Source organism: Oryctolagus cuniculus, chromosome 10 (genome assembly GCF_964237555.1).
Source record: "Oryctolagus cuniculus chromosome 10, mOryCun1.1, whole genome shotgun sequence".
In the NCBI taxonomy this organism is placed as follows: domain Eukaryota; kingdom Metazoa; phylum Chordata; class Mammalia; order Lagomorpha; family Leporidae; genus Oryctolagus; species Oryctolagus cuniculus.
In genome coordinates, this window is record NC_091441.1 from 70,662,836 (window position 1) to 70,673,496 (window position 10,661).

Genomic DNA, 10,661 nt, shown 5'->3' on the forward strand with positions numbered 1-10,661 from the left:
AAGACAGAGACACACAGAGAGAGAAACAGAGAGAGCACTCCCATTGCTAGTTCATATTCTAAGGCCCACAGTGGCTGGGGCTGAGTCAGGGCTACAGCTAGAAACCTAGAACTCAATCCAAATCTCCCACATGGGTGACAGAAACCTAACTACTTGAGCCATTCCTGCTGCCTCCCGAGGCCTGTATGGTAGGAAGCTGGAGTCAGGGGCCGGAGCTGGGAGTTGTGGAATATGGGCATCTTAGCTGGTGACTTGACTACTAGGCCAAATGCCTGCTTGCAGGTCTGGCTTTGCTCCAAACTTTGGGCTCAGGCTCCCGCTGCGTATGTTAGCAAACCTCACGCTGTCTGTTCTGGGGGTAGCAAGTTGGTGGTTAGCAACAATTAGAGCTCCACACACCTTTAAATCACACTTAGTGGGTGAGACAGAGGTCACTTTTGAGGTAGCTACCGCCAAAAAAAGATAAAATGCCCTTCTAGTAGAAATTTCTAGGAAACATGTGCTTTTGTCTGTCTGAACTGCATCACATGCTTATCCTCAGACCATGGGGAAAGCGTCAGCCCAGTGCTGGCCACTGCGGCCACCGGGGTTCACTGTCTCTGGGGCAGGGTTTCAGGCAGGCAGGTGATGCTGGTGCAGTGAGGTAAGAGGATGGACACACCGAAAGGGCAGCCACTCTCAGCAGGTGTACGCATGGCTGCGAGAGTCCCAGCAGGGCTGCAGACCTGTGCTGAAGAACAAATAGGAGTTCAGTGGACAAGGGAGAAGGCGAGAAGGAAAGAACCTGGGGTAAGAAGAACATCACGTTATAAATAAAAGCAGTTTTATCAGGAAGACTGTAGTGACAAGCAGCACAGAAGTGTCTTCTTTCATAAAAATTGTCACACGGCGGTAAGGAAAGACTTCAACACTGGCAGAGAGAACTTTCTTTCCAGATCTTGGGGCTGACTTTGCACTGAGTATCTGAATGCTGTGCTGAGCAACTTGAGCGTCCCTCCAACTCCTTCAAAAGGATCACGGTGAGTTCAACCTTGGCTTCCTAGGATTTCTGTGCTTCTGGGAGGAAAGGACTCTTGCTATTTGGTTTTCTCTCCCACATTCTTAGCTTTACCCCAAGCACGAGGGATGCCTGTTGCATCCTGTTCAAGTTGGAGTGGGGCTAAGTTAAACAATCCTCACATAGACTTAGGCACCCCCTTGGCTTGTGTAGTGGGCTGTGGCATGCCTCACAGAGGGCATGTTTTTCCTGTGGCCAAACCAACTGTTAAAGACAAGCAGAAAACCATATAAAAATTTTGGAAAGACTCCCAAACCCCACAGCAAAGCTCCAAGTCTTTGTCTTTCTCCTGTAGTGCTGATGTGGGAACAAGCTCATAGGCCAAACGGCACAGGTAACCTATTTGTTCACGGCACTTTCATATTTTCAGTCTTGATATTCAGGTGTTCCCCGGGAGCATGGCTTTGTGTAATTTCACTGCCGCTGGCCCAAGCATGGATTGGCCAGGTCCCTGCATCCTGGGTGGATGGACGGAGTCAGCCAGGGGCCTGTTTTCAGCTGTGAAACTCTGCTCTGGACCAGCAGCCGTCTCCACTCTTGAGCTCCTTCAGTTCTGTCCCTTGATCTCAGCCAGACTGAGCTTCTGAAACTACAATTCTGAAAGGTTACACCCTTGAGTGGGCTCATCTACAAATCTGAAAGATTGCACCCCTGTTAAAACCTTGCAAGGCTTCCCCTGGTTCTCAGCATGGAGCCTGGTATCCTTCCTGTAACCTACAGTTAAAGTTAACCACAGTTTGTGTTCCGGCTGCTCCACTTCTGATGCAACTCCCTGATAATACACCTGGGAAAGCAGCAGAACATGGCCCAAATCCTTGGGCCCCTACACCCATGTGGGAGAATCCGGATGGAGCTACTCCTCCTGGTTTCAGCTTGGCCCAGCCCTGGCCACTGCAACCTTTTGGGGGAGTGAACCAGTGGATGGAAGATCTCTCTCTCTCTCTCTCTCTCTCTCTCTCTGCCTTTGCCTCTCCCTCTCTGTAACTTTGCCTTTCAAATAATAAATACATTATTTATTTATTGAATGCCCTGCCCTGCATCTCATCCTTCAGCCCTCAGCTTCCCACACCCTGGGTCATGCACCCCCCATCTCTGCCTCTTCATCTCTCACCTTTTACTTCTCATCCTCCCTCTGCTCCTCCCCTGGCTGCCCTGGGAATCAGTGAGCAACCTCAGTTTCCTCCTCTATGGCAGTGTGGTCAAGGCAGGGGATTTAATACCCTAGAATCTGCCATAGGCACAGATGCTGCTTAGAAGGCTGGATTCAGATCCTGATGGTATTTTCACCACTAACTGAGAAGTCATGACTGCCTGGAGCCTTGGCTTCTTTGTCCTGCAGATGGAAGAGGAAGATTGACCTTCTAGGGCTATGGGGAGAATTCCCAGAAGCTCTGGACCATGTTGGGTATTGCAGGCTCCCAACAAATGTTCATCCCTTCCGGTTTCTCTATGGTGAGGCAGGAAACTTAGTGCATCCCACAGGTGGCTGCTCCAGGCAACCGCTCCTGGGCAGAGGCCCAGGGGGCTGCCCGGGGTTCTTCCACTTCTTCCCTCCTGCCTTGCCCTTGCCCTCCTCAGATGCTGCCCCCCAGTGGCTTCCTGTGGCATCCTGCACTTTGAGCTCCTCTCAGTGCCTGCATGGCAGAGACCTCAACCTGGGACACAGGTGTCCAAATAGATGTCACCCTTGGAAGCTGCCACCACATGACTCCAAGTGTTCATTCCGTGCATTTGGTCTAGGATTGTCTCTGCTGTCCATGTTCAAGAAATAAATCAAAATAAAGCACTGAGTTTGTGGCATGGTTCTTTGGCCTTCAAGTGAGAAGAGAGTATTCGAGAGGAATCTGGGGGCTCTTAGATGGCTACCTTCTTGTGTTTGTGTTATGCATTGTTCTCACCATGCTATTTGAGAGACAATGCTTCCAACGACAGAGCTGGTTGGGGAGCTCAGTGTGTATTCTCTTAGCTCCTTTGACTTCAATTATTTTCCTGCAAGAAACAAAGAATTCCAACTGCACTTACACTGTTTCAGAATAGAAAAGCAATTAAAACATCTCCCTCCTTTTTCTAAATAATTCAGGGAAACCTAAATATGAAATTTCATAAAGGCAGTAGGAAGACAAACCCACTGCGAATGAAATTGGCAGCATTTTGAAAGGAGTGTGCTCCACCCACTGGGTCTCCCCAGAGAGGCCTCGGTGCTGTGCCAGGTGAGGCAGTGGGCCCTGCAGCCAGGTTGCAACTACCAGCCCTGCTGCTGCCCAGCGCTGGGAACCTGGCTTTGCCACCTGACCTTGGTAAGTGTTGGCCCCCTCCTTTGTGGGGTGGTAGTGATGAGTACCCACTTCCTAGGGTTTTGAAAGAGTAAGAGAACTAATTCATGCATAGCACTCGGTAAAGCACCTGCAGGCAAGCTGAGAGATGCACACCTCCATGGTCAGTGCCAGGGAAGCCCAGTACAGCCCGGGTGTGCACAGCAGCCGCTGTATTTAGTACTTTATTGGGGTGTTGGGGGGTAACCAGAGCCTCTTGCAGGACCCCCTCTGATCTCGAGCATGAGAAGTAAACAGGGGGATGCTTGAACATCGGCAATTTTTCTAGCAGACACTTCTTTCGTAAGAACACAGCACCATCCTCAACACGGGAAATCACAGAATTCGGTCCTGTGGTTCTCACCTTGGCACGGGGACCCTCCACCCTTCCCCGGGGTGGGGTTCATAGGACCACGGGGATGGCGGCATCCGTTGCTCACCTTTACTGGAAGCACCGTCTGAGCCTGTGTGGGGCCCACAGAAAGCGATAATGGCAAAGCAGCCTTGTGCATTTTGCCCCGGGGACTGAAGGTCAGAATTCTGGGTGTCAGAGAAATGGGAGGGTATTCAATCCCAGGGACTCCTCTTTTTCTGCTTAAGTGACAATAAAGGCTGCCGTGTGCGGGAGCTGCAGCCGCAGCCAGCTAGCAGGTGTGCGGTGTGGCAGAGTCCGGGCGGCGGCCGTGACAGAGAGCTTCAGGGTGCACCAGTGGTCGCGGTCGAGGAGAACCGTAGCGAGAGTCGGCTTTGAGCACTTCAGTCAGTGAGGAAGAGGAAGACAGGGAGAGGAAGAGGGGAAACGGGAGAGGGAGAGGATAGAGGAGAGAGGCGAGGAAAAGGAAAACACTGAAGACACAAGACAACCCGCTAGAAAGAACCGACACGTGCGCGCCCTTCTGGGGAGGGCGCCGCGGAAGCCGAGCGCGGGGCAGTGCGGGGCGGTGCTGCGCCGCTAGGGGGTACCGCGAACCCGGCTCCCCAGTAGCGCCTGGCTGCGGAGCAGGTGCGGGGCGGGGGCGGCCGGGGCGGCGGGGGCGGGGGCGGAGGCGAGGGCGGGCCCCGGGCTGCGTAAAGGCCCGAGCGCGCGAGGAGACCGCGCCCTGCGCAGGCCTGGAGGAGCAGGTCCGGCGATGGCTCAGAGTTCCCGGCAGCTGTCAACGCGCGGGGACATCGGGTGCCCAGGCTGAGAGAGTCCGAGTCCCGGGAAGGCGCGAGGCGCCCTGCGGGCGGGAGCAGGAAGAACCACGGTGAGTAGCCACACAACTTTGCATTTGCTTGAAGTCGCCGGGAAAGAGTGCGAGATCGTTCCTTTCCTTCGTGGGAACTGGAACGGAGAGGTGGCAGCCAGCTTGCCCAGTGAGTTTTGAAAACGTCTTGCTCTGATGGTTAATGTGATAGTATGATAGACCTGGACATAACTTGAAAATAGACGCTCCTTGGTCATAAATATGTAAGGATGAGCTTTGATGGCAGAAATCCCAACTCTCCAGATATGCTCTGAGTTTGCAGGGCAAAGGGATTTTTGAATATAAATCGCGAGGGACAAATTGTGCAACAAAGCAGTAAATTTAAATTGCGTGTTTCTTCATTCTCTGCTCATGTGGGACTTTTTAAAGTATCTACTGATGAGACTTCTTGGAATTTCAAATAATGCAGAAGTCAGGGGAAAGTGTTTATTGAGGGGAAAGTGACATTCTGTTTTCTTCAACTTTAACATGTATGTGTAACCCAGGCTTTCAGATGGAAGACAGTCACCTTTTATATGTGGTTATTCCAAAGAAGCAGGCTGCTTTGTTAAAGTCTTCGCTATACGTATCTGTGAAGACTGAGTGTTGCAGCTTTGAGAGGGTTCGGGACGAATGCTCAGAGTGCACCTGTCTCTCTGAAGAGAATAGGGATCTCTCTGTTGAGAAACCTGAGGAAATCAGGATGCTGTAGCCTTAGGGTTGTGAACACTGGGTGTGGGGCTGGGATTTTGCAGGTTGTGTGCAGGGGACACGTTGGAGGGTGAGCTTGGGCACCAACTAGGACAGCAGGCAGAAGGAAGGAAGCTATGCTAGGCAGGGAGAGGGCACTGCTGTGCTGGTGAGGAGCGGAAGGATGGGATCTTGCAGGGAGCAGAGTTTTCAAGAGGCTGGTGGGAGTTTAAGCCTGAATATTGGAGGGGCGGTGCTCCAGGGGGCAGGACTGCAAGCCAGACTGGCCAAGCCTGGCTCTCGCCTCTGCCGCAGCCTTTGTCAGCTTGCACTTGCTGTTGGCGTGCTGTTGTGTTTCTTTGGGACACTACTAACCTCTCAGGATCATGAGAAAATCCTATTTTACAGTAATTGGCTGCCAACAGAGGAGCACTTTTTTCGAGCAATGAATTCCTCATCTCACCTGCCTTTTGTGGACCTCAACTTGAATGCCACAGAAGGCAACCATTCTGGACCAAATGTCAAGAACAGGTCTTCGCCGTGTGAAGACATGGGCATTGCTGTGGAGGTGTTCCTGACTCTGGGGCTCATCAGCTTGCTGGAGAACATCCTGGTCATCGGCGCCATCGTGAAGAACAAGAACTTGCACTCTCCCATGTACTTCTTCGTGTGCAGCCTAGCAGTGGCTGATATGCTGGTGAGCATGTCCAACGCCTGGGAGACCATCACTATCTACTTAATCAATAATAAGCACCTGGTGATCGCGGATGCCTTTGTGCGTCAGATTGACAACGTGTTTGACTCCATGATCTGCATTTCCGTGGTGGCCTCCATGTGTAGTTTGCTGGCCATTGCGGTGGACAGATACGTCACCATCTTCTATGCCCTGCGGTACCACCACATCATGACAGCGAGGCGCTCTGGGGTGATCATCGCGTGCATCTGGACCTTCTGCACCGGCTGCGGCATCGTCTTCATCATTTACTACGAATCCACCTACGTCATCATCTGCCTCATCTCCATGTTCTTCACCATGCTCTTCCTCATGGTGTCTCTGTACATCCACATGTTCCTCCTGGCACGGACCCATGTCAAGCGGATAGCGGCTGCACCCGGGTATACTTCCGTACGGCAGAGGACAAGCATGAAGGGCGCCATCACACTCACCATGCTGCTGGGTGTGTTCATCGTGTGCTGGGCTCCCTTCTTCCTTCATCTCATCTTAATGATTTCGTGCCCTCAGAACCTCTACTGCTCCTGCTTCATGTCCCACTTCAACATGTACCTCATCCTCATCATGTGTAATTCCGTGATCGATCCTCTGATATATGCCTTCCGCAGCCAGGAGATGCGCAAGACCTTTAAAGAGATTATTTGTTGCCATGGCTTCAGAATAGCCTGTAGGTTCCCTGGCAGATATTAAACACGAAGTTCTCCTCTCTATGGCTTTCTTCTTCCTCCTCCTTTACAGGGTCGGTCAGCCACAGCCAGCAGGTAAGCAAGAGCCCTAGGAATCCAAACTGGGCATTGCCTTGGTCCCTGTGCCAGCTCAGACCTGTGCTGAAGATGTGTTCCTTTCTCCCTGCAGTGATCATTTGTGACAAGCATGCACTTGTTGCTTCTCCATTTGGAGAAAGAACTGTGACACTTTCCTATGGTTCTCGTTCATCCCATTGTGTCTCTGCTCCAGTCCACATCTGGGGAGCCCTTCCTTTTTGCACTTGGCAAGGGTGTGCTCAGGGAGTGGACAACATCCTGGATGATTTTCTATGCATGACTGGGAGCTGGCTGTTAGTGAAAGGAAAACCACATAGCTACACCACATGTTGCTCTTCTGCCCTGGAAGCAGGTTTGTGCTTTGCTTGATGCACCTGGGAGTGGTGCCTGTCTTTCAAGGAAGAGCCGGGGGGTCAGATCCTTTCCCTTTGCGGTTTCCCGCTCATCTGCTGTGGGTGCCTCTGCAGTCTCCTCTCTTGAACCCTTGAATCTCTGGCCTGTGCTCACAATTGTCCCAGGGTGGCTTTTCTTTAATTCTGTTTCTGCAATTACGGTTTTGCACTGACCCAGACATATAACTTTATGCAGCAAATCTTGCCTCATGTGCTGTGAAAGCCTCTGTGACTCTTTCTTACTATGTTCTTCTGCTCCAGTCCAGGGTCCCCCAGGGAGCGTTTGGGGGCTTAGCAGGGGCTGCTCCCTGTGCTGTATGTAGTGCTTACCCAGAGCCAACCTTTCTTCGACCCTTTTTGCACAAGGTCTGCTTTAGTGCCTGAAGCCCTGCCACGGTGTGCTTTGCAGCATCTTGACCTGAACTGCCACAGCCAGCCAGGGTCTGGGGCCCTGTCTGCTTCTTCAGTCCAGAACAGAGGGAGAAGACCTAACACTGGTTGCTTCAAGTTCCACACCCGGGCTGATCTCCCAGGATGCTCATGAGCACTGCAAGAGAACGTGGAAGGATTTCTTGTAAATTGACAAAGCAACATAAGGGATTTGCTTTTCATTTTTAAAGAAATGACTCAGCGGGGGCAAATAGCAAGGAAGGACCCAGGAGCCGACCATGGTCGGAGCGTGGCCTGGAGCAGCAGTGTGGCACCCTGTCCCAGGGCCCTCACCTGAAGGGAAGGGCAGGAGTTCCCTTGGGTTTTCACATTCCATTCTTTCAGTCTTGCTGGCGTGAATATTTTCTCTTTTGTTTTGGACCTCTACTCCCAGGTTGCTCCCAGTGAAGGGGAAAGGATACATAAGGCAGTGGACTGTCAGGGTCGCACCACAAGCAGCTATTGGGAGGGAAGAAGGGCCATTCCTGTCGAAGTCAGGGACCTCCTGGGGAAGTGACTTCCAGCTGGACTCCTACCCTTGGGACTGCAGAGTCCAGGAAAAAAATGGTGCTGGCTAAACAGAAGTGTACCCCAAATACCCACATCTTTTGAAACTGGCAAATTAACAGGGGCGGCTGACCATTCCCATGTCTTCTGTTCCCTGAGCTGCACGTGTATGTGAGGGTGAATGGGAGTGGGTGATCCCAGTGACAGTGCTGTGGGAAACCGGGCCAGCATCGCTGTGACGCGTCTCACAGGATTCCGGGCTCTGTGACACCTGCCTCCCGGCTTCCCATGTCCCTGCGGCAGTCCCTTGCATGGAGTCGGCACACACTCAGTGTCTGTAACGTGCTGACTCTTCTGCCCACTAGCCCTGAGTATGAGAGACTGCTAGAGTTCCAATCATATGGGGTGAATAAAATTTCGGCCCTTGTGACTTATGCTGGCTCCATCTGGGAGTCGAAATCTCATCAGGGTGAGCCTCTGCTTGAGGTGCTTCATGACTTAGTACAAGCTCTGACCTGTTTTTACATAAAGGTCTTTGAGGAAATTCTCCAATGTCTTTTAATCACTCTATAAATAGTACAGAAATAACCCAAGTGTTTAGGCGCCTCTTTGTTTGGAAAGAATATGTGTGTGTAATAACTTGGTAAATATCTATACCCAAGTTGGACCCTGGCATCCAGCAAAGTCTCTGCCCCCCTTAATAAAACCCACAGAACTTTTGAATATGATATGACATTGTATATTAACATTCTGCTTCTGTAGGGACTTTATTTTGTGTAAAAATATATTCAAGAAAATGATTAATGAAATGGGAAGACCAACCCACCCCTTTGGTCATTCTGATGCTTTGTTGCTGTCTTGATGTGATATATGAAAAGATATACTCAATGCTTTTGATCTTTCTGCCAGTTTGTCAACAGCTTCTGCAAAATGAGAGGGCACATCCAGAGGTGAATTGTGATAAAGTTCCCTTAACAATGTTTATTCCAAGATGGCCATTTCTTAGTTCAAAATGATATAAATAAAATAAAATTGTACACACATGTGACTTTATATACTGTGAAAAGTCTGTGTCCTAGTAAACAAGTGTTTGGGGGTATCACCTATTCTGTGCACAGAATGGGACTAGAAGCAATGGCCAGCAGAGAATCTTTGCCATCTAGTTGCTAATGAGCCATGGATTATTTCAGGACATGGCTAGTTCAAGGTAAGTGGGAGTATTGTCCACAGTTCCAGCACTACATGTAATTAAACATAAACCCGTGGACATATTGTAAAACATTTTGTAATATTTTACATCTTGTTACTCCATACTCTGACTCCTGTAAGAGCAGTCCTCACTGCCGCCAAGTCGGGGTTTGTATCTGAGCTGTGGCTGAGGGAGTCCCTGAAAAAGATCCCGGACAGCCTCTGCATTTTCAGACCCACAAACTAAAAAGACAGCATACCAGATCCCATCCCTGAGCCAATCAGTCATGGTGGGACAGGGGACCATGCAGGCTCTCCCATCCACAGATGGGCAGAGGGGAAGGCACATAGCAGCACGTGGCCAGGGGATACCTCGCTGTACACTGCAGAGCTACACCCAGTCCTTAAACTCACCACATAGTTCCCCTTTTTGCTCCTTGTCTTGATTGTGGAAACAGGAGCCTACTGGACTTGGAAGGAAATCTTGCCTTGATTTCTTTTCCCTGAGACATTTGATCCAATGGAAAGAATTCAAAGGACCATTTTAGTGCATCCTTTCACGACTTTCCTCAGAGTCTACTCTGAAGATTTAGTAGTGATGATGAGAACATCCCCTTGAATTGCTTTTAGTGCCAACTCAGCTTTTATGTTTTAAATTAATTAGGGAGAGGGAGAGAGAGCAAGAGCGAGGGCTCACATCCACTGGGTTACTCCACAAATGCCTGCAGCAGTGGGGATGGGAAGTCAATATGAGTCTCCCAGGGACGGTGGGGAGGAACCCAGTTATTTGAACCATCACCTGCTGCCTTCATGGTCTGAGTTAGCAGGAAGCTAGGGTTAGAAGCCAGAGCCAGAAGTGAGTTTTAATTGGTCTGTGTTGTTCAGCTTAGTTTCGACTTTTCTCATTGGCCTGGGAAGAACTGTTTCTCCCCACTCTGAAGCCCTTTGATGCTAGATTTTCTTGAATTGTTTTTTCCTAAAGATGATTTCCAGTTTATCACGAAATAATTCAATGCATATATTTAACATTGTGATAAGACACATAAGTGTTCAGTTTGGCCGTGTTGTGCCTCCACGTTGGTGGAGGTGGAGCCCCTCTTGCAGGCAGCTAAAACTTTCCCCTCTGGTAGGATTCATTAGGTGCAGGCAGCAGTAACCAGTGATGTTGTTTTCCAACCTGCATTAGTCAGATTTTCGTGACTGCAGCTCACGCTTATGAAGGAAGGAGGTTTCCTTTGGCTCCTGGTTTTGGAAGTCTGCAGTCTTACTTAGGCAGCTGCATTGGTTCAGCCACATGGTGAAGCTGCAGGACGATAGTGGCTGAGCGTGTGGGGAGGAAGAATGATCCTGTGGTGAGCCAGGA

The 10,661-nt window shown here is 50.4% G+C and overlaps 1 protein-coding gene across 1 annotated transcript; it reads left to right on the forward strand.

Moving 5' to 3' along the window:
• The first annotated feature begins 4,458 nt into the window (after positions 1-4,458).
• On the forward strand, positions 4,459-9,154 carry MC5R (melanocortin 5 receptor). The gene is made up of 2 exons (XM_008260992.4): positions 4,459-4,616; positions 5,694-9,154. Exon 2 carries the CDS (start codon positions 5,731-5,733, stop codon positions 6,706-6,708), a length of 978 nt encoding a protein of 325 aa, XP_008259214.1. The 5' UTR covers positions 4,459-4,616; positions 5,694-5,730; the 3' UTR covers positions 6,709-9,154.
• The last annotated feature ends 1,507 nt before the right edge of the window (positions 9,155-10,661 follow it).

Coding starts and splice junctions, on each gene's coding strand:
- MC5R (XM_008260992.4), top strand. CDS start 5,731: ATGAATTCCTCATCTCACCTGCCTTTTGTGGACCTCAACTTGAATGCC.